The 22,920-nt window shown below is 48.5% G+C and overlaps 1 protein-coding gene across 3 annotated transcripts in view; it reads right to left on the minus strand.

Annotated features, from left to right (window-relative positions):
• The window catches only part of LOC144768018 (alpha-2-macroglobulin-like protein 1), a 293,319-nt gene that overhangs the window by 199,035 nt on the left and 71,364 nt on the right, over positions 1–22,920 (minus strand). For all 3 annotated transcript variants that reach the window (XM_078651413.1, XM_078651412.1, XM_078651414.1), the window contains exons 9-11: positions 21,687–21,801; positions 20,695–20,804; positions 18,924–19,088 (exon numbers count right to left, since the gene is read on the minus strand). In XM_078651413.1, the coding sequence (XP_078507539.1) occupies positions 18,924–19,088; positions 20,695–20,804; positions 21,687–21,801 (390 nt within the window). The remainder of the gene's footprint in view (positions 1–18,923; positions 19,089–20,694; positions 20,805–21,686; positions 21,802–22,920) is intronic.

Raw genomic sequence — 22,920 nt, forward strand, 5'->3', positions numbered from 1 at the left:
TCAGATGTGCAACATCTCAAATTTAAACCCTTGAAAGCATTGACACATATTTTAGTCCTCTGCCAAACCTATAGATACCTGCTATAAGTGCACCAAGCTACACAATGTCCACTAGGTGGTGATACTGTGCACAGAGTCCAGGGGTTCCGCAAAAGTGTACAGGGCTCAATGTGAAACCCAAAGTGCTCGATTAGTGGAAGTGTGGGTGAGCAGCCTGAGGCTTAACGCAGAGGAGTGTAAGACATTTATTGCACAACAATGATCAATAATAGACACCATTCAAGAAGGAGATCCAGATCAAATTTAGAAAATGTACTTTGTTTGTATTTTATTTTAAGACCAAGATCTTTGTGATTAGGTAAGTATGTTTTTAATTAAAAAATACTTTTCACTTCCAAAAATCGACCCTTAGAAACTTTTCAACACAGTCCAATGTTATCCTATGACGAAAGCAATATATTGAGGTCAAACAGGTAAGTATCAAACTTACAGTCCCAGGTTGCAGAGGTCAAAATCGGAGTTCAACCCAATGCTTTCCAATGGAGACAGGGGTGCCTAGAGCCACACTGCTTGCAGGTAAGTAGATGTTGCATGGGCCAAGCTTTGGGGGTTATATTAAGCATGGGACCACGAAGCAGCACCAAACATGCAGCACAAGTGGCACAGGGGCGGCCGGGTGCAGGGTGCCAATTCGACGTCCAAGGCCAATGCTTTTCAATAGGGATTCTTCTTTCGACAAGAGACTGCAGGTGTGGCACCGTTAGTCACAAGAGGAAGATCAACGACAGCAGAGGTAATTTGGGGTGTAGTGGGTCATAGGGGCACCATCGGATCAGCTCACCAAGGCCCAGGGGCTTTGGGAGCAGGGGTGCCTTTCGACTTTGGAGCCTTCTTACCGGAGCCGGTCGCAGTTGGTAGGAGCCTCTGAATTCACAATACAGGCACCTTTGTGGAGGGCAGGAGAGGTCAGACAACACTGGATACGAGGTCAGGATCGCCGGAAGACTTCATTGCACAGGTGAACCACTCATACTCAGGCCGTGGGCGTCAGCTGCAGAGTGAGTAGGAGACGCAGATGCACCTGGATCCGGATAACTTGGAGTAGGTTTCTTCAGGACAGGCCCGCTGTGCATGGAAGATTGGAGTCTTTTTCGAAGACAGCAGACCTCCCAGGGGTTTCAGATGTTGCTGGTTGCAAGACTGATTGTAAGATCACAGAAGCTGGAAACAGGCCATCCTCGGTCTTCTCTGCAGGGTCGTCTTCTTTTTCTAAGCCCAGGCGGGTAACTACGCTTCGCCAGAGGAGGTTGAGAGTTTTGCCTACTCCTCGTTCCATTGCAAAAGCAGAGTTCAGGCAAAACTATGACTCCATACAGAGCATAGTTAGCCGGCCCCTCCACCCTCCAAAAGTATTTAAAAGTAATTAGAAAGGCACTGACCTGCCCCGTGGCTGCCGCCTCCTCGACATGGCCGTTCTCCTACCTCCTCCTCGCCGTCCATCTTCACTGATAAGTTGATAACCCCTACATTGTACGTCTTGTGAGTGCGCATGCACACATGCAAGGCATACAACGTAGGGGTTATTAGTGAAGAAGGACAGCAAGGAGGAGGTGGGAGAGTGGCATGTGGAAGAGGAGGCAGCCACAGGGCAGGTAAGTGCCTTTTTATTTACTTTGGGAGGGGGGATGGCGCGGAGCGAAGTTCCACAGGGTTGCTTTCCAACTCTGTTGAACTTTGTGTAAAAGCACTACGCCTGCTCCTCCCAGGGTTACTTTTTTCTTAGGTTGTCACAGATCTAGTTTCTAGGTTTGGGGGAGCCACTTAAATACTACATTTAGGAGGCATTTTAGAGCAGTAGCAGGTAGGGCCAATGGGCACCTTATCTGGGTTGACAATACCCTCTATTATGCCACCCTCCTGGGGGAGGGAGGCATAGATCTATTCCTGATTGGAGGGGTCTCCCCATCTTTAAAATAAAGGGGTTTGAAAGTTGTGCTCTTCCCCACCTGAGGGGTGGGATTGGCAGCGGTGGGCACACCTTTGTTCTTTTGAATCTTTCCTGCTAATTGTTCCACCCAAAGTGGGGGTGTAAACCAGGGACTGCCATCTGCTGCTAGCAGCAGAGCAGAGGCGGAGAGTCATATTACAAAGGTGGCAGGCCTTTGAAGCTTCTGCACTGACCCATCCTGGGGGAGTAGATATGACACCTCTGCCAAGAATGTGCATTGTTTCTTGTTCCAGAGAGCAGGGGCTTTATACCCAGGGGTCCAGAAATATATCTGGTGGTGGCTGGCTGCCTACAGCCAGTCAGAGACCACACCAGAGCTGGTAGGGTTGGAGGGGGCACCTCTGAGGCACTCAAGTTGTTGAGTTCCTAGCCATGTACTCTCTATGGCTTCCCTGGAACATTCGATATTAGGAAAATGGGCCTCAATAGGGTAAGGGCATATCTGTTCATGCAGATATGCCATCACCTGTGGTATAGTGCACCCTGCATTAAAGCTGTGAGGCCTGCCAGAGTGGTGACTTACCTATGCCTGTAGGCAGTGCTGGTTGTCAAGGCACCCAGACAGGGTGCCATGTTGACTTTGTTGTTTTCTTCCTCACAAGCGCATGTAAGCTGCAAGGCAGTGGCAGGGCCCAGGGAGGGGGTTCCCAGTGGACCCTCCTCAGCTCCCAGGCACTAGGTATCCAGGGTACCATTTACTAGGGACTTACAGAGGGTAAAAGTACCAATTGGGAGTTTGTTTTAGGGAAAAAGCACTGGCACAAGGGACCTGATTGGCAGGAGCCCTGTGCACTTCATTTGAAACCACATCAAAACCAGGCACAACCGGGGGCCTAACCATGTAAAAGAGGCACTTTCTCCCAAATTTCATTTTAAAAGCAGAGATTTGGGAAGCATCTCACTCAACATAAGCACTTTAATGCCTTAAAAGAAATAACTAGCCTCAAAGCTTTTACTATCACTCCTGAATTTCCTAACCGTTGCTCTAACAGTGTACAGAATTATGTTCAATACAAGACAGACCTGATTTGGAGGTGGACCCCTAATCTTGAAATATATTGTAGTATAATATAATATAATATAATATGTTATAACATAATATAGTATAGCATAGTATAATATACTATAGTATGATATAATAGAATAGAATATAATCTACATATAGCTTCTCATGAGCAGTGGTGTCCTATCTTCATCTTTAGAGAGATCCTCTTGTTTGGAACCCCCTCAACCATGAAGTCCTCAAACGCTTCTTTTATAAGGGTGTCTCCTGTGGGTTGTGAGTAGCATCAAAGTATTGAGGGTAATGCTTCAATAGTATGAGGCATAGAGTTCGTTAATGGTATAGTCGGTGACCGTCAGGGAAAAGAATCAGCAAGACGGCAAGGCACTGTTACTGGCATTTGTTTGCTGCAAACTGCTTGCATATTAATGACCCTAAATACTTTGATGCTACTCACAACTCAGAAACGGACATGGTCTCTTTAAAAATGACCTCCACGGCTAATTACAGCCTTACTGAAGGTCACGGTCAAATACATGACACCATGCGTCAAAGTGGTTCCTGAAGCACTTCACACTACTCACAACTAAGACTTGGACCTACAGTAATCCCTGTTGCTGTAAATGACATCTGAAGCCAAGCTGTGGCTTTTGTATAAAGGGAACGAATAGTTTCTTACCTGTCGGTGTAGTTTTGCAGCTTGAAGATCTTTCTGGATTCACTATGCTGTGCATTATTCCGCGGTCTAGTGGTTGGGTCCGGAATCATAGTCTTTTTTGGTTTTTTTCGTAGCCCAGGTGGGCGTCGACGTCCCACCTTTTGGTGTCCTTCCTGTGACGTCGGCATGCTTCCTGCGAAAGCTCCCACCCTTGGGCGCCATCTTCGGATTATTTTTTTCCCGTTTGTGTTTTGTTTCCGAATAGTATGGCAATGTTTGAATATTTGTTTCACCGCTTTTTTCTTCAAAAGTCTGTTTTAGTCTTTTCCCCGTTTTTACCACCTCTTATCCCAGTCTCAGCTTTCTGGCGGAGGTGGGTGGGTTCGCTAGTGAATCCAGAAAGATCTTCAAGCTGCAAAACTACACCGACAGGTAAGAAACTATTCGTTTTGCAGCGTGAATCTTTCTGGGTTCACTATGCTGTGCATTGACTTTGTAGCTGTTTGTTATCATCGTGGCGGCTGGGTGGAAGATGAGCTTTGAATTTTGAATATGTGTTGAAGCACCCTCTGTCCTACCTGTGCTTCTTTGTTCATTTGGCGGTGCGATCCTCTTTGCACCTTCCAAGAATCTTTTTACAATTTGTGAGGTACAGAAGCTTTTCCCCGTCTCTCCTCGAGTGTAAGCGACTATGGCTGCCAGGTGTACTCTTAGCAAGGATGAGCTCAGATTAGCCTCGAGCAGGTGCGTGAGGTATTTAAGCACTGTTGCGTCTCTTGTCATCTTGTTGTGCAGTTTTTCCTTTCTACACCATAGTGTGAACCTCTTCCATTTGGCTACGTAGCCCTTCCGCGTGCTCGGTCTTCTTGCCTCTCGAAGCACCTTCAGGGTGCTCTCATGTAATTTGAGGTGTGCGAACTCTATGTCCTCAGAAGCCAGGCTGAGGCTTTCTAGCTCTGGATGCAACACCTCTCCGTTTTGCATGGATAGTAGGTCTTTCCTTCTCCCAAATCTGTGTGGTGTACTCTGTGTCATCTCCATAATCTGCGAGTACCAGGTCTGCCTGGCCCACTGTGGTGCCACCAGTATCATGGTCATGTTGCTCGTTCTGCACTTGCTGAGAACCTTGCGTATCAGGGGGATCGGCGGAAAAGCGTAAGCAAATGTCTTTGAACAGCTTATCCATAGGGCATTCCCCAGTGACCCTTCCCCTGGTTGCCTGGATGCGAAGTGCTGACATTTTGCATTCTGGCGTGTTGCAAACAGGTCTATCGATGGTGTTCCCCACCTGTCGAACAGTCTCCTTGTCTCTTGGGCATTGAGCTCCCATTCGTGTGAAGCCGATGCCTGTCTGCTGAGCCAGTCCGCTTCCACGTTGTCCTTCCCTGGCAGGTAATTCGCCAGTAGATCTATTTTTAGTGGGATGGCCATTTCCATATTTCCTGAACTAGTTCTGACAGCGGGGCTGATTGTGTTCCTCCCTGCTTGTTTATGTAGAACATCGCTGTTGTGTTGTCTGTCTGGATCAACACTGTTTGGTTGTACAGCTTCGTCTGGAATGCCTTTAGTGCGAGGAACACGGTCTTTAGTTCCAGGTAATTGATGTGTTTGACCGCATCCGCTGGTGTCCACCGACCCCTCACTCTTTTTTCATATGTGCTCCCCATCCCTTCTGGGATGCGTCCGTGGTGATGGTCACAGTCGGTGTTGGTGGTGTTAGAGGCTTCCCTTTTGTTATGTTTCCTTTGTTCCACCATGATATCTCCTCGTGCACTGCGTGCGTTACAACCACTAGGTCTACCCAACAACCTGTAGCTTGTGACCATTGGTCCTGTAGCCACTCCTGGAGTGGTCTCATGTGGAGTCATACATTCGGCACTATGTGAATGCATGAGGCCATCATGCCCATCATCTTGCTCGCCGTCCTCACTGTCAGAGGACGCCCCATCTGGTAGAGGCACGCCTCCTTCACCAGTGCCAGCGTTCTCTACTCGCTGGGGAACACCTTCTCCTGTATGGTGTTGATCTGCGCACCCAGGAACATTTTTACTTGTTCTGGGTTCATTGAGGATTTTTCCCAGTGGATGGAGAAACCCAGGGCCATCAGTGTATCTGTCACTCGCTGTGCGTGCCGTTTGCATGTCTTGTATGATCTTGCCTTTACTAGCCAGTTGTCCAGGTAAGGGTATACGTGGATCCCTTCCCTCCTTAAGTGTGCTGCGACTGCTGCAAGGCACTTTGTAAATACCCTTGGTGCTGATTTCAGTCCGAATGCCAGTGCCGTGAATTGATAGTGATTTGTGTTGATGACAAATCTTAGGAGATGTTTGTGCCGCCTGTTCATTGGGATGTGCAGGTAGGCATCTTTGAGGTCTATGGTGACCATGAAGTCCCCGCCTTGTATCTGTGGAAGGACCTCTTGCAGGGACGGAATTTTGAATTTTTGGGTTTTTATGTATTTGTTGAGGAACTTTAGGTCCAGGATGGTCTCATTGTTTCGTCTACCTTTGGTACCAGGAAGTACGTGGAGTACACCCCCTTGTTCCTCTCTATGGGAGGTACAGGCTCGATAACCTCCTTCAGCAGGAGTTCTTGTGCTTCCCTTTGAAGTAGCTTTAGTTCCTTCTTTGCTAGTGCTCTTCTTTTTGGTTTTCTGTTTGGTGGTGTTTTTTCCAACTCTATGCAGTATCCGTACTGTATGGTGTTGAGAATCCATCTGTCTGTAGTTATTTTCTTCCACTCCTGGAAGAAACGGTTCAGTCTTCCTCCCACCGGTGTTACGTGCTCTTGCATGTTTAGTCCGAGCCACTCCTCTTTGTTGTATCTGTGCTCCACCCCTGGAGTTTTTGAAAGGGTGTGCACTAGTATTGTGGTTGAGTCACTTGGAGGTGGGTTGTTGTCCACCTCTTCTGTTGTTTCCCCGGCCATTCCCCTTCCCGCGAAAGGACTGGCCCCCTCTGTTGGTATTGCCAGTGTTGTTTTTGCTGGCCTTGTTTCGTCTGGGTGTCGCCCTGGTGTGACTGGTGGAAAGTCTGGTGCGACGTTCCGGCTGGTTTCCCCCTCTCCAGTTTGGTCTCCGTGACGGGGTTCCTCTTTTTTTTCCTCTGAATTGCAAGGCCCCCATGGATCTTGCGGTGTCATTGTCCTTTTTCAGCTGGGTGATCTTTTCATCCACTGGTGCTCCGAACAGTGTTTTGCCGTTGAACGGGGTGTTCAGGATGTTGTGTTGCACCTCCGGTTTAAAACCTGATATTATGAGCCAGGCTTGTCTCCTTTCCGTGATGCCCAGCATCATAAGCCTGCTGGCTGTGTCTGCACCGTCCAGTGCTGTTTTTAGGCAAGAATTTGCCACGTCATTCCCCTCCTCTACCAATGCGTAGCTCTTTGCTGGTATTATTGTGGGAGGTGTTTGACTAACTGGCCCAGGTCGTCCAGGATCTGGTGTTGGTGTCTGTTCAGCAGAGTGTTGGAATTGGCCATGCGCCAGTGCGTTGCGGCATTCCTCTCGATCTTTCTCCCAGTCAGGTCCATCCTTCTGCTCTCCTAGTCTGGAGGTGGTCCTGACGTTGTCAATCAATCAATCAATCAGAGCATTTGTGTAGCGCACTACTCACCGGAGGGTCTCAAGGCGCTGGGGGGGGGGGGTCCGCTACTGCTCGAACAGCCAGGTCTTGAGCTGCTTCCTGAAGGCGAGGTGGTCCTGGGTCAGGCGGAGGTGGATCGGAAGGGAGTTCCAAGTCTTGGCGGCCAGGTAGGAGAAGGACCTTCCTCCTGTGGTGGCTCTTCGGATGCGGGGGACGGTGGCGAGGGCGTGGCTGGTCGATCGAAGCTGGCGCGTGGGAGCGTAGAAGTTGAGGCGGCTGTTGAGGTATCCTGGTCCTTGGTTGTGTAGGGCTTTGTGTGCGTGGGTGAGGAGCCGGAAGGTGATTCTCTTGTTGACCGGGAGCCAGTGCAGGTCTCTCAGGTGTCCGGAGATGTGGCTGCGGCGGGGGATGTCCAGGATGAGTCGTGCTGAGGTGTTCTGGATCCGCTGGAGTCTCTTCTGGACTTTGGCGGTGGTTCCGGCGTAGAGGGAGTTACCGTAGTCCAGACGGCTGGTGACGAGGGCCTGGGTGACCGTCTTCCTGGTCTCGGTGGGGATCCATCGGAAGATCTTGCGTAGCATTCGCAGGATGTTGAAGCACGACGAGGAGACGGCGTTGACTTGTCTGGTCATGGAGAGGGTGGGGTCCAGGATGAAGCCCAGGTTGCGTGCGTGGTCAGTTGGTTGGGGTGCGCTGCCCAGGGCGGGGGGCCACCAGGAGTCGTCCCAGGCGGAGGGTGAGGATCCCAGGATGAGGACTTCCGTCTTGTCCGAGTTCAGTTTCAGGCGGCTGTTTGACATCCATTTGGCTACGTCTGTCATCCCTTCGTGCAGGTTGGCTCTGGCGGTGGCGGGGTCGTTAGTGAGGGAGAGGATCAGCTGGGTGTCGTCGGCGTAGGAGATGATGCTCAGGTTGTGCTGGCGTGCGATGTCTGCGAGGGGGCTCATGTAGACGTTGAAGAGAGTAGGGCTGAGCGAGGAGCCTTGAGGAACGCCGCAGATGACTTCGGTGGCCTCCGATCTGAACGGGGGGAGGCGGACTCTGTGTCCTTCCGGCGAGGAAGGAGGTGATCCACTCCAGTGCCTTCTCCTGGATTCCGACATTGCTGAGGCGCTGTACTAGGGTACGGTGGCAGACAGTGTCGAAGGCCGCGGAGAGGTCCAGGAGGATGAGGGCCGCTGTTTCTCCGTTGTCGAGCAGGGCTCGGATGTCATCTGTAGCTGCGATCAGGGCGGTCTCGGTGCTGTGGTTGGCCCGGAAGCCAGACTGCGAGAGGTCGAGGGAGCCGTTCGACTCGAGGAAGGCGGCCAGTTGCTTGTTGACGGTCTTCTCGATGACTTTGGCCGGAAACGGGAGCAGCGAGATGGGGCGGTAGTTCTTGAGGTCGGTAGGGTCTGCTGATGGTTTCTTGAGTAGAGCGCTGAGTTCGGCGTGCTTCCAGCTCTCCGGGAAGGTGGCGATGTCAAAGGAGGTGTTGATGATGTCCCGCAGGTGGGGTGCGATGACAGCGTCGGCCTTGTTGAAGACGTGGTGAGGGCAGGGGTCTGTCGGAGATCCGGAGTGGATGGAGTTCATCGTGCGGATGGTGTCTTCGGTACTGATCGGGGTCCAGGCGCGGAGGGTGGTGGTGGGGGGCGGTGGTTCGGTCGTGGCGTGCGTTGGTTGAGTGCTGAAGCTGTTGTGTATGTCCGCGATCTTGTTGTGGAAGTAGGAGGCGAGGGAGTTGCAGAGGTCTTGCGAAGGGGTGATGTTGTTGTTTCCGGCGTTGGGGTTGGAGAGCTCTTTCACGATGTTGAAGAGTTCCTTGCTGTTGTGTGCGTTGTTGTCCAGTTGTTCCTTGAATGCGGTTTTCTTGGTGGCGCGGATCAGCTGGTGGTGTTTTCGGGTGGCGAGCTTGAGGGCAGTCATGTTGTCCGGTCTCTGCGCCAGGTTTTCTCGAGTGCTCTGCAGTTCTTCTTGGAGCTCTTGAGTTCGTTGTTAAACCATGGTGCTTTCTTGCTGCCGGGTCTGCTCGGCGGGGTCTTCAGCGGGGCGAGGTCGTCTGCGCAGTCGCTGATCCATTTCGTGAGGTTGGTGGCTGCTTGGCTGGGGTTCGTTGTGCTGGTGGGAGGGTTCTTGCTCAGGGAAGTAGTGAGCTGGTCTGCAGTGATCTTGTTCCAGCTTCTGCGGGGGGCCTGTTGCTGGTGATGGTGGAGCGTGGTCCTTCTGTAGCTGAAGTGGACGCAACTGTGGTCCGTCCATTGGAGTCCCGTGGCGTGGCTGAAGGCGATGTCCTTGCTGGAAGAGAAGATCGGGTCGAGCGTGTGTCCAGCGTAGTGGGTGGGGGTGGTCACCAGTTGCTTGAGTCCGAGGTTGGCGAGGTTGTCCAGCAGGGTGGTGGTGTTGCGGTCGTTGTTGTTCTCCAGGTGGAAGTTGAGGTCCCCGAGGAGGATGTAGTCAGCGGAGAGGAGGGCGTGTGGGCTGACGAAGTCGGCGATGTCCTCGCTGAATTGTGTGCGTGGTCCCGGGGGTCTGTAGATGAGGGTGCCTCTGAGGGTGGTCTTGGGGTTGACGTGGATCTGGAAGTGCAGGTGTTCGGCGGGTGCGAGGTTGTCTTCGGTGTTGGTCGTGATGCGGATGGTGTTCCTGTGGATGATGGCGATGCCTCCTCCTGTCTGGTTGACGCGGTCCCTCCGGATGATCTTGTAGCCGTCCGTGATGGCGATGGCGATGTCGGGCGCTGAGGAGGCGTTCATCCAGGTTTCCGTGAGGAAGGCGACGTCTGGGTCTGTGGTGTCGAGCAGGTTCCAGAGCTCGACGGCGTGTCTGTGGACGGAGCGGGTGTTGAGCAGGATGCACTTCAGGTGGGTGCTGCTGGAGTTCGGCATGGTGGGTGCTGGTGTAGCGTGGGTCCGGTTGCAGGTGAACTTGCAGGAGTGGCAGCTGAAGGGTCCGTGGGTGCGTCTCGGTGTGGCTCGGTAGCAGCCCGGGGTTCGGCCGGTGTTGAGAGCGTTGAGTTCGGTGGAGTCGTAGGTTCGTCTGGTCGGCTTCCGGCGGGTGGGCTGGGGTCTGCGGGGGCCAGGGGTCCTGGCGCTGGGCGCGGTCCAGGCGCGGACGGGCGCAGACGGGCTTACCTTTGGCGCACCTTCGGCGCTCAATCGGTGCTCCCGCTGCGCGCGTCCGCTGCACGGTCGCTCCGGGGGCATCATAAGTAAGGAGCCGGTAGGGCGGGTCAGCTGGGTGGCGGGAGCGTGGGCGGCCAATGGGCGGTAGGGGGGCGGAGTCGGCGTGGTCAGTGGCGGGAAGGGGGACTGAGGACGGCTCGGCGGCGGCTGGGGCGCCGGCGGGAAGCAGCGAGGCAGCAGGACAGCTTGTCAGGGCAGCTCAGGTGGTCAGCGGGCAGGAGCAGCGAAGTGGGGGTGACCTCGCCTGGAGCAGGCTCAGCGGTCACATTGGCCCTTTTCCTTGCTGTTGCCGCAATGATGGAGTCTACAGTGACCGTTCCCTGGATGTAGGGTGGGTCCTTGGGTGAGTGCTTGTACTTCTTCTCCGTCCTGGGTGTGACGGGTTTAGAAGTCGCAGGCTCTTTGAAGGCGTTTCTCCCTTGTCCTTTAATGCTTTCAAGCATTGGCAGGTACTGGCTCCTAGTTTGTATTGGGAGTAGTGTTTCCACAAGGAAATCCGCCTTCGGCTTTTCCTCCTCGAGTTTTACTTTGAACGCTGCTGCTGCGTTCTTGACTACTTCATGGTAAAGTCCAATGTCGTCGGGCGGCGAGGGCCTCGCCGGATATGTGTCCACTCCCTCTTCTGGACTCTCGGCTTCGAGGTCCTGCCACTCTAGCTCCTGTGTGTCCGAGTATGACAAGCCCTGAAATGTCCTCTGGTCATCATCTTCCTCCTCCTTGTAGTAGGGGTTCTCATCTTCTCGATATTCCAGATCTTCCTGGCTTTCGACGGTCCTTCGACCTCAAACTCATCTTCTTCCTCGACTAACTCGACCACCGGTGGCTTTGGCTTCAACGGAATTGTATACGCTTTCATCCTTTCGTCGAAATCTTTCTTTCGCTGCAGGATGTTCTCCAACTCTGCCGCCTGTTCGGCATCGATTGGTTGTGCCGGTCTCTTTGTCTGGCTTGATGGCACCGAAACGGGTTTCGGCGTTGATACTGGTCATGTGTCCTTCGTCGACGTCGAAGAGGTCTTCGGCGTCGAGCGTTCCTTTTCGTGGACGCTTTGACGACCTTGGTTGGTCGCCGCCCTTCGGCGCCTGGGAGTCCTTCTGTGAGGATCCGCTGGCCCTGGGTGCTGCTGCAAATGCCGGAACTTTCACTGCTCCATCAGGATTCAAGCAAGCCGGGCCGACGACGGCTGAAATGCCAGAAACCGGTCCCCGGAAGCTTGTCTCCTTTCTGGTGAAGAATTGGCTTGGTAGTTTGGTCTGCCCTGTTCCCATGATGCACTGGGCCAGGGACAGACTAATTTGCATATACCCAGGTTCTGAGCTGGGATGGGGCAGTGAGCTAAATAACGGTGATGGATCAAGCCCTGATCTTTGGACTGGGTAAGAGTGGTCTGCTTAATTCAGACACTCTGTTCATCACCACCCCCTTTTCTGAATCGTTTTTGGCCACTATAGGTGTGGCAGGGTATACTCAGACATGAGTCCCTTGCTCACTGCTCCATCAGGATTCAAGCAAGCCGGGCCGACGACGGCTGAAATGCCAGAAACCGGTCCCCGGAAGCTTGTCTCCTTTCTGGTGAAGAATTGGCTTGGTAGTTTGGTCTGCCCTGTTCCCATGATGCACTGGGCCAGGGACAGACTAATTTGCATATAGCCAGGTTCTGAGCTGGGATGGGGCAGTGAGCTAAATAACGGTGATGGATCAAGCCCTGATCTTTGGACTGGGTAAGAGTGGTCTGCTTAATTCAGACACTCTGTTCATCACCACCCCCTTTTCTGAATCGTTTTTGGCCACTATAGGTGTGGCAGGGTATACTCAGACATGAGTCCCTTGCTCACTGCTCCATCAGGATTCAAGCAAGCCGTGCCGACGACGGCTGAAATGCCAGAAACCGGTCCCCGGAAGCTTGTCTCCTTTCTGGTGAAGAATTGGCTTGGTAGTTTGGTCTGCCCTGTTCCCATGATGCACTGGGCCAGGGACAGACTAATTTGCATATACCCAGGTTCTGAGCTGGGATGGGGCAGTGAGCTAAATAACGGTGATGGATCAAGCCCTGATCTTTGGACTGGGTAAGAGTGGTCTGCTTAATTCAGACACTCTGTTCATCACCACCCCCTTTTCTGAATCGTTTTTGGCCACTATAGGTGTGGTAGGGTATACTCAGACATGAGTCCCTTGCTCACTGCTCCATCAGGATTCAAGCAAGCCGGGCCGACGACGGCTGAAATGCCAGAAACCGGTCCCCGGAAGCTTGTCTCCTTTCTGGTGAAGAATTGGCTTGGTAGTTTGGTCTGCCCTGTTCCCATGATGCACTGGGCCAGGGACAGACTAATTTGCATATAGCCAGGTTCTGAGCTGGGATGGGGCAGTGAGCTAAATAACGGTGATGGATCAAGCCCTGATCTTTGGACTGGGTAAGAGTGGTCTGCTTAATTCAGACACTCTGTTCATCACCACCCCCTTTTCTGAATCGTTTTTGGCCACTATAGGTGTGGCAGGGTATACTCAGACATGAGTCCCTTGCTCACTGCTCCATCAGGATTCAAGCAAGCCGGGCCGACGACGGCTGAAATGCCAGAAACCGGTCCCCGGGAGCTTGTCTCCTTTCTGGTGAAGAATTGGCTTGGTAGTTTGGTCTGCCCTGTTCCCATGATGCACTGGGCCAGGGACAGACTAATTTGCATATAGCCAGGTTCTGAGCTGGGATGGGGCAGTGAGCTAAATAACGGTGATGGATCAAGCCCTGATCTTTGGACTGGGTAAGAGTGGTCTGCTTAATTCAGACACTCTGTTCATCACCACCCCCTTTTCTGAATCGTTTTTGGCCACTATAGGTGTGGCAGGGTATACTCAGACATGAGTCCCTTGCTCACTGCTCCATCAGGATTCAAGCAAGCCGGGCCGACGACGGCTGAAATGCCAGAAACTGGTCCCCGGAAGCTTGTCTCCTTTCTGGTGAAGAATTGGCTTGGTAGTTTGGTCTGCCCTGTTCCCATGATGCACTGGGCCAGGGACAGACTAATTTGCATATAGCCAGGTTCTGAGCTGGGATGGGGCAGTGAGCTAAATAACGGTGATGGATCAAGCCCTGATCTTTGGACTGGGTAAGAGTGGTCTGCTTAATTCACTCTGTTCATCACCACCCCGTTTTCTGAATCGTTTTTGGCCACTATAGGTGTGGCAGGGTATACTCAGACATGAGTCCCTTGCTCACTGCTCCATCAGGATTCAAGCAAGCCGGGCCGACGACGGCTGAAATGCCAGAAACCGGTCCCCGGAAGCTTGTCTCCTTTCTGGTGAAGAATTGGCTTGGTAGTTTGGTCTGCCCTGTTCCCATGATGCACTGGGCCAGGGACAGACTAATTTGCATATAGCCAGGTTCTGAGCTGGGATGGGGCAGTGAGCTAAATAACGGTGATGGATCAAGCCCTGATCTTTGGACTGGGTAAGAGTGGTCTGCTTAATTCAGACACTCTGTTCATCACCACCCCCTTTTCTGAATCGTTTTTGGCCACTATAGGTGTGGCAGGGTATACTCAGACATGAGTCCCTTGCTCACTGCTCCATCAGGATTCAAGCAAGCCGACGATGGCTGAAATGCCAGAAACCGGTCCCCGGAAGCTTGTCTCCTTTCTGGTGAAGAATTGGCTTGGTAGTTTCGTCTGCCCTGTTCCCATGATGCACTGGGCCAGGGACAGACTCATTTGCATATAGCCAGGTTCTGAGCTGGGATGGGGCAGTGAGCTAAATAACGGTGATGGATCAAGCCCTGATCTTTGGACTGGGTAAGAGTGGTCTGCTTAATTCAGACACTCTGTTCATCACCACCCCGTTTTCTGAATCGTTTTTGGCCACTATAGGTGTGGCAGGGTATACTCAGACATGAGTCCCTTGCTCACTGCTCAATCAGGATTCAAGCAAGCCGAGCCGACGACGGCTGAAATGCCAGAAACCGGTCCCCGGAAGCTTGTCTCCTTTCTGGTGAAGAATTGGCTTGGTAGTTTGGTCTGCCCTGTTCCCATGATGCACTGGGCCAGGGACAGGCTAATTTGCATATAGCCAGGTTCTGAGCTGGGATGGGGCAGTGAGCTAAATAACGGTGATGGATCAAGCCCTGATCTTTGGACTGGGTAAGAGTGGTCTGCTTAATTCAGACACTGTTCATCACCACCCCCTTTTCTGAATCGAACTTTCGGCGTCGGCGCTTTCGGGGTCTTGCCCTAATGTTTGAGAGTCTTGGGCAGACTGTCGAGAGTCTTTCAGGCCTTTTTGGGGCATCGAGTCTCCTACCTTTTCTGGAGTCTTCGTATTATCGGTCTCTACGACCGTGTAGCAGTTGTCTTCTTCGGCGACGTAATCCTCCTCGTCGGTCGATAGTCCCAGGTCTCGAAGGGACGGAGGTTGGCCCTTGCCCTGCATGGCGAAGTTAGCTCTTCTTTGCCTCTCTCTCACTTGAATGGTCTTCGGCCTGAAGGCGGAGCAGGCGTTGCAGTCCCTGCTTTCGTGGTCGACCGGCAGGCAGAGGTTGCAAACTGGGTGTTGTTCTTTCTGCGCGTACTTGTGGTGGCAGTTCCGGCAGAATTTGAATGGTGTGTTGTCCATCTCTTTCGTTCAGGGGGCCCCCTGATTGCGCATTCTTTTCTGGACGTCGATGTTCCTAGAAGATCTTCTTCCTTCGTCGTCCCTTTCGATGCTGTAGTCTCACTTAGTCTTCTTAGGTCTTTTCTTCCCAAAAACTTGGTTCTTGGCTTCTCTTTTCTCCAAATCTCTGGAGCCCTCTCGGGAATGATCCAGACCCAACGGCAGAAAAAAGAATCTGAAGATGGCGCCCAAGGGTGGGAGCTTCCGCAGGAAGCATGCCGACGTCACAGGAAGGACACCAAAAGGTGGGACGTCGACGCCCACCTGGGCTACGAAAAAATAAATAAAGAAAAGACTACAATTCCGGACCCAACCACTAGACCATGGAATAATGCACAGCATAGTGAATCCAGAAAGATTCACGCTGCAAAATTACGTATCCTTGCAATCATTGAGAAGTACCCAGAAAATGATTAAGAAGGACTTCTACTATTCGGGCACCCTCATTGGGTTGCTCGTCCCCAGATTCTCTGTCCTGAAGAAAACCCGTACCCTGAGAGGGTTGTAACATTGTTGACTATTAAAAATAGAGAGCCCCAACAAACCATATACTTGTCCTTGTAGAATTGATTGTATTACATCTCCAATTGGCTCCTCTTTTATTTACCAATAACCACCGCCACAGTTTTCCAATAGCACCACATATATTTCACTGGTTTTGTTATGATCATTTCACTGGGATTCACAAATCACTTTGAAATGAAGAAGTGTGGCTCACTGGTTAGAGGCGGCAGACCCGTAAGCAGAGAACGGCCCGGGACCAGGGTTCGATTCCCGACGCGGCAGGGTCGTGGACCAGGGTCAGCGGACTCGATAATTCTCGCCTCGGTGCCTACTCTAGTCCGAGACCACACGCGGCAACTCTGGGCATCAGCTTGCCTCATCTTCACAACGGCCCCCCCAGATCGCCGGGGATGCTTGGTCGCACCTTAGAGATACCCATCTGAGACCATCTCTCAGGGTGAGCCAGGACGGGTTCCCCAGCGGTCGAAGCGTGGAGATACTCCTCCGGGAGTCGATTCCTAGCGCTATATAAACCCGCAAATAAATTAAATTAAATTAAATGTGAAAATGTATAAAATATAAATACACAGACAGTAAATATTTTATGCCATTTTGTATGTGAAATACTGCTTTGCGAAATAAATAATACTCACTTCGGCTGAAGTGAGGACTACAAATCATTTTGGGGCATATTACCAAGGAGGGCAATAGGCGAATATCGCCGCGTTAGCGTCCATTTTCGGCCGCTAAGCGGCGATAATTCTATTGCCCTATTAACAAGCTGTCGCTAACATCAGTTAGCGACAGCTTGTAGGTGATAGCGAGCAGTTTGGGGCTCGCTTTGCATGTCAGCGATATTTATCGCTAATGACATGCAAAGTGGGCGTACCCAACCCGTTAGCGACTGACAGCAGTCGCCAACGTCGCTATCGCCTATTAGCAAGGCAGGCGTAGCGATGGAAATATTCACGCTAAGCGCGAATATCTCCAAATACTAACACCTGCCCAACCAGTTCTTAGCCATGTTATCCAATGGGAGGTGGATAACATGGCTAAGAGCATTTAGTCGCTAATGCATGAATATCGCTGTATTCTCAGCGATATTCATGCATTTCGCTGCTATCGCCTGGATTTTTATCGCTTTTGAGATAAACCTTGCTAATAGCAAGATCTCAGCGAAAAAAACCGGGGATGCGAGGCGATAAAAATATTGCTGCTAACCCTACTTAGCGATAAATATCGCTATTTGTTGGTAATATGCCCCTTTGTTCTGTGGGCCTTTATCGTAAAACTTTGTTAAAATGTTGGTATGCCTTATTGAGTTAAGGTTTCATTATGTTCTGTTTGAGTGAAGCAGGCATACTAAATGCTGCAAAAATTAATACTTTTTATGAAAAATGAGTTCCTTGTGAACATTGTTTCTGCTTATTAGCAATACCCGGTTCGCAAGGACATAAGGATTGCTCTTTTTTCTTTGTGAGAAATACAAATGCTTAATAGCATTGGGAAACACAACATTAGTACAACTTGCTCAAAACTGCTAATCAAATCAGCCATAGATAGCTACTGCTCTCCATTCATCCAAATTACCTTTGATATCTGTTTTGCAGTACCTGTAACTTTAATTGATAAGGGGGAATTCATTTGATATTGGGGACTCACGAATGGAAGTCTGACTGATGAAAATAATCTGTCACCAATTATTGTGTCATGAGAGGGAAGAAACTGTGCATTAGAGGCATTTTAAATTGTTTGTTGCATATAAGGTTTGCAAAATGCATTCAAGGAAAATGTGTATGACTATAGCACAGCTACAGCAATATACAACATTTCATTGTGTTGGTAAACATCACTGGTAAAGATGATACAATATGGAGAGTAGAAAAGACTTCTGTCAGTAAGTTTTTTTTTAACTTTGCAACCATGGCAATGGGTGATCGTGTAGAGTTTAGAAAAATCATGCTTTTATTGGAAAATTAAACGCCTTTCCTAGAAATAAGTTTTGCGAATATGATGAACTTTTAACGCGATGAATTTGTGCCTATTATATTACACACCACTAAGTAAGACAAAGTTAGTGACACACCTAATTTTTGTAGGTCTTTCGGTTTATAGGTATGGCAAAAAGTGGAACTTTGATTGAGAAGTACCACATGCCAAATCTACAATTTTGGAAGGCAATATATAGCTTAAAAAGTTTAAATCAAATACCAATAAAAGTTGTGCACCTGCCAATGACAGAAAGCAGCCCTACATTTCTGCAACTTTTTGTTTGCTCATTAGGTGAATATTACTAAAATTGTGTGCAGTATCGTTTAGACCAAGGTTCTTCACTTTTCAAAATTATGAATGTATCCGTGTCTCTTGCGGGCTTGAAATGCGATTTAAAATTATATCTGACAAAATTATATTTTGTGTTACATTGCGAGGACATTTCTGCAAAGATGTCAGTTATAGATATGGCTTACTTTTATTAGCATAGGGAATACAAACAAATGATGTCTTCCTCACACATAGTCACTTGTATAGCACTTCAACTTGATCTTATGCAGAGAAAATTAACACAGTGACATCTAATGTTAAAAGGAAAAGAAGGGACAGTGTGGCAAGTTTGTTCCCAGAACGAAGTAGCATGTTTTAAAACATGAAAATCAGAAGGGGTTGGTTAGAGTTAATTAAATGTTTTAGACATGATGCTGTTTTTCTAACTCCCAAGTAACTGTTATCAAACATATCTATGTTTTTTAAATTCTAAAAATCTTGTAAGAAATTGGCAAAACAAGTAAAAAAATTGGAGTTGTTATTTAAAAATATATACATTATTGAGAGAAATAACAAAGACTCTTGATTGTCTATATATTTGTCAACCAAATGCAAGGGAAATGATTTTCCTAACATCGTGAAGTTCTTTTCTCGACTTTTAGGGGGAGTGAAACTTGCCAGAGGCTGCAGTTCATGATCTCCTATCATCTGGGTTCTCTCGCCGTTGTCACTAAGGAGCAAGCTTTATGGGGACTGACCACCTCAATATGTGTGAACTCATTCTATGGGTGACTCAGCAGGACCAATCGGAGGTATTCAGAGAAGCTAACTCACACTCAAGTTGACTGAGAAGTGCCAATTGAAGATATTCTGGGAGAAGAACTTTCCCTCAGGTTGGCTGAGAAGGACCAATCAGAGGAATTCAGGAAAAGAATAACTCACCCAAAGGTTGGCTGAGAAAAAAACAATTGAAGGTATTCAGGGAAAACAATTTACCCAACAGTTGACTTAGAAGCACTAACTGGAGGTATTCGGGGAAAAGAATGCACCCTCTGATTGACTGAAATGGAGCAATCAGAGGTATTCATTGAGGAGTACTTACCCTCAGGTTGACTGAAGAGGTCCAATCGGAGGTATTCAGGGAAAAGAACACCCTTCCGGAATCATCGGTCTCATATGATTGGTTCAGTCGCTGCATACCCCACTCACTAAACAAGTAGACGGTCTGACCTTTCATTGGGGTGCCATCAGCACTGGCAAGCTTCATCTGCAACAAGAGAGGAGATGAGAGAATGGAAAGTGGCTTTAAGAGAAGGATCAAAGGGAGAAAGGTGGGACTGAGGAATAGAGAATTGTTAGAGGGTAGAACTGGCAGGCAAGAAAGGAGGAAACAATTTAGGTCCAAGAGATGAGAGACTGTGTCAGAGAAGAAAAGACAATGTAGGTAGGAAGCTGAAGAAAGTGAGGTGTGAGACAGGATTGAAACACAGGTGAGAGGATAACAAAGAAGGTATGTGAGGGCAGAGGGATGGGACCACGTTTGAGAGGATAAAGAAAGGAAGGAGATTAAAATGGACAGCACAGAGGGAGAGAACAGGAGAGTTATAAATGAGACATAAGACATGGGAGACAAAGAAAAAGGTATTGGAGAGAAGAGAGAGGCACTGATGGACGATGCATGGGAAGGGGGGGATGAAGAGAAAAAGACATTAGATGTGTGAGAAAGAGAGAAATGTGTCAGGTGATAGAGAGGCTAAAGATAGGAACAGAAGTGAGAAGGAGAAAACATTTTTTTCTATTAAAGGTGTCACTGACTACCTGAACTTTGCACTTATATTTTATAACCACGGTCTGCGAAATCCCATTTCTATCTAACTTCCACTCCTGCAAAGGCACTTCAACCGTAAAGGTTGTACTATACACAGTGCCAATGCGGACTGTCGGGTACAAGCACCTTGTGTGCTCAATCATTGATGTGAAGGGTCCTTTCTCCAAGTCAGTTTTAGAATTCAAGACAGCAACACAAATTCAGAGCTCACAGAAAATAGGCCTCATCTCATGACAGGAAGGTTAGGGAGTTACATGCCTCAAACCAAAAAGTACTCAACATATCATGTTCTGAGACCTTTATTTATTAATATTTCCATTACGGATATTGAAAAAGCACCAAGACTTTTAAAGCATACAGAGCAAAATAGTATTTGCTTTCAAATAGGCTTTTTATACTTTATACATTTTTATAAACATTTTTTGCAAGCAAAATGTAATCCTTAAAAGGTGGGATGCAGATATAAGAAAAAAGATAAAGGCATATTTGACATTAGGATGAAGACGGATAGATGAGAGAAGATGAGGATGGGAGATTGGTGGCTAGAGTGTGCAAGAAGAAAGGTGGGATGGGTTTAAGAGACAAATGGGATGGAGACTATTGAGAAAGACAGGTGAGAGTATGTGGAAAAGAGAGGTGAAAGATATGTGAGAGGCAGAGAATACAGACCCATGAGGGAAAACAGCGGGTGACAGATGTTGATGAGTAGGTATATGGAGCTGTAGATGTGGATGAGGAAAAAGAGAGAAGCGCTGTGAGTAAAGTGGATGATGAGAGAAAGGTGCTGAAATAAAGATAGCAGATATAGAGGGATCAGTGAACAGTGATATGAAGGTCAAGAGATAAGGTAAAAGGGGGGAAAATATCTTAAAAGTAGAAAGAGGAAAACAAGGGTTTGAGTGGAAGAAGTTACAGATTTGAAATAGGATAGAAGAAAGACAGGTGTCTCAAGAGGAAGAAAGACAACGCAGGAAAGAATGAAACAGGTTGAACAGCTGTGTTGCAAAGACTGCTTCGTCATTCCTCCAGTTGTTTTCCTACATACCAAGCCAGTGTAGGGTATGCCTTTTTTGTAGTAATCATCGGTCCCTTCAAACGTCACAGTTGCAATATCAGAAGATATAGTGCATGACCTGGATCCAGAGAGAGTCACATCTGTTGAGGACAAGAAGTCAGTCATGAGGAATCACCCGGAAAAACACTCAAGAAGACACTCAGATGAATCATATATCCCAGGTGTGTTTATTCAATCTAACATGACATGGGAAACAACCTTTACAATACAAATTTTACAACGCACTACCATAACAACGAAACCTTTACAACGCAAGATCCATTACATCGCATGCCATCACAACGCAGTCATTACAACGCATACCATTACAACGCATACCATTACAACGCATACCATCACAACGCATATCACAACACATACCATCACAACACATACCATAACACATACCATCACAACACATACCATAACACATACCATCACAACGCATAGTACCCTTACACTATCCAAAACTTACCCTACTGTTGCACCCCCCTTGAGTTAGAATAGTAATTTTTACCCCTACACTATCCAACACTTACCCTACTGTTGCACCCCCTGGAGTTAGAATAGTAATTTGTACCCCTATACTACCCAATACTTACCATACATGCAATGTAATGGTATGCGTTGTAATGGTATGCGTTGCAAAGGTAGTATGCGTTGTAATGGAATGTGTTGTAATCGTAGTTTTTAGGAAATGCGTTGTAAAGGCATGTGTTGTAAAAGTATGCGTTGTAACGTCATACATCCCATGACATGAATCCCTAAGTTGTGGCCAATAAATGTTCCCATGAGCAGCAGAAGTTGCTTTTATCGCCACCAAAGTTATAACTTTCTGCCTAGATGCCCTAGCCAACATATCTACCATCAAACTGAAGCTGCCTAGCTCCGAATTATGAATCCCGTCTCAAAACTTTGGTCTACAGATGAGGTGTTCTTCACCCGAGCTTCGGGAGCAGGTTCATTTGTGGTCTGCAACTTACCAGTGTCGTCTTCAGTCACGGAGCCCTCTACATCGAATGTCATCGTATATGAGCGTTCTGTCATGTTGAAGAAGTCCAGCTCCACTTTCTTAGAGAAGCATCCAGACCTTTCAAGCTGAACAAAAAACATATGAGAAACTATTCAGCTTCAAGATAGGAGAAGCAAACATGTGTTGATTTCATACAGACATTGATCAAGGGGGTTGTGGAACAATCCCTAAAGTGTCTGAACAATGACTCAGAGAGGGGGAGCATGCATGCATCAACCTCAAGTAAGGGAATCATAAGCATTGAATGGCTTGTGGAAAATGTAGCTGACCGCTAAATATATGTAAGAAAAAAGATATGTAAGGAAAAGAGACTGGACCCGATTAAAAAAAGAAAAGGGGGTAATCTGCACTGTAGGTTACCTATCGCAGGGCGGTGCAGATGTCAAATTTTTAAAATAATTTCTCATTAAGAATTAACTATGTTACTTACTCTGTAAGCATCTGTTCGTGGCATGTAGTGCTGTAGATTTGCATGCTCTGCATACTCCTGCCATCTAATGTTGGGTCTGGATATGTAAAGAAGGGTTATTTGCCGGGCGCACAGCGTTTTTTTAAAAAGTTTTTAAGGTTGTATGGATCTCCAGAGTATCGCCTTCTGTCTGGAGGCGTAATGTACTGAAATAAGGGCTGCACTCTCAACACTGAGAGATGTCCTCTAGGATCCAAAAATGTCCTTGAATCGAGGTTTCACAAAAAGATTATGACTCTACTCCAAAAGTTGTAGTCTAAATGTTTTATTCACATGTGTTCATAGCTTGTTATGTTCACAAGCGTTTGCTGCTGTTACTGTTCCATTAACATTTTGCACTCATACCATCCCAATGCATTTCGGCATTTCCATTATGCCTTCATCTGGGGATATATTTCGCGAAAGAGCAAATGTGCGTCTGTGATGGTAAAGGCTGTAGAGTCATAATCTTTTTGTGAAACCTCGATTCAAGGACATTTTTGGATCCTAGAGGACATCTCTCAGTGTTGAGAGTGCAGCCCTTATTTGGGTCTGGATATGTGCAAGTTGTTTTTCTTCAAAGAAGTCATTCGAGTCAAAAGACAAAGTTACTCCCCCTCTCAGTGATATTGCGCATGGGCATCCACTCCATTGTTAGATTGTTTTCCCGCAGTCAGGTGAGACTGGAGTGTGAGTAAGTGTTAGTAAAGAGGTGACCGTGCATATGATAGTGTAA

This window comes from Lissotriton helveticus, chromosome 7, assembly GCF_964261635.1.
Source record: "Lissotriton helveticus chromosome 7, aLisHel1.1, whole genome shotgun sequence".
In the NCBI taxonomy this organism is placed as follows: domain Eukaryota; kingdom Metazoa; phylum Chordata; class Amphibia; order Caudata; family Salamandridae; genus Lissotriton; species Lissotriton helveticus.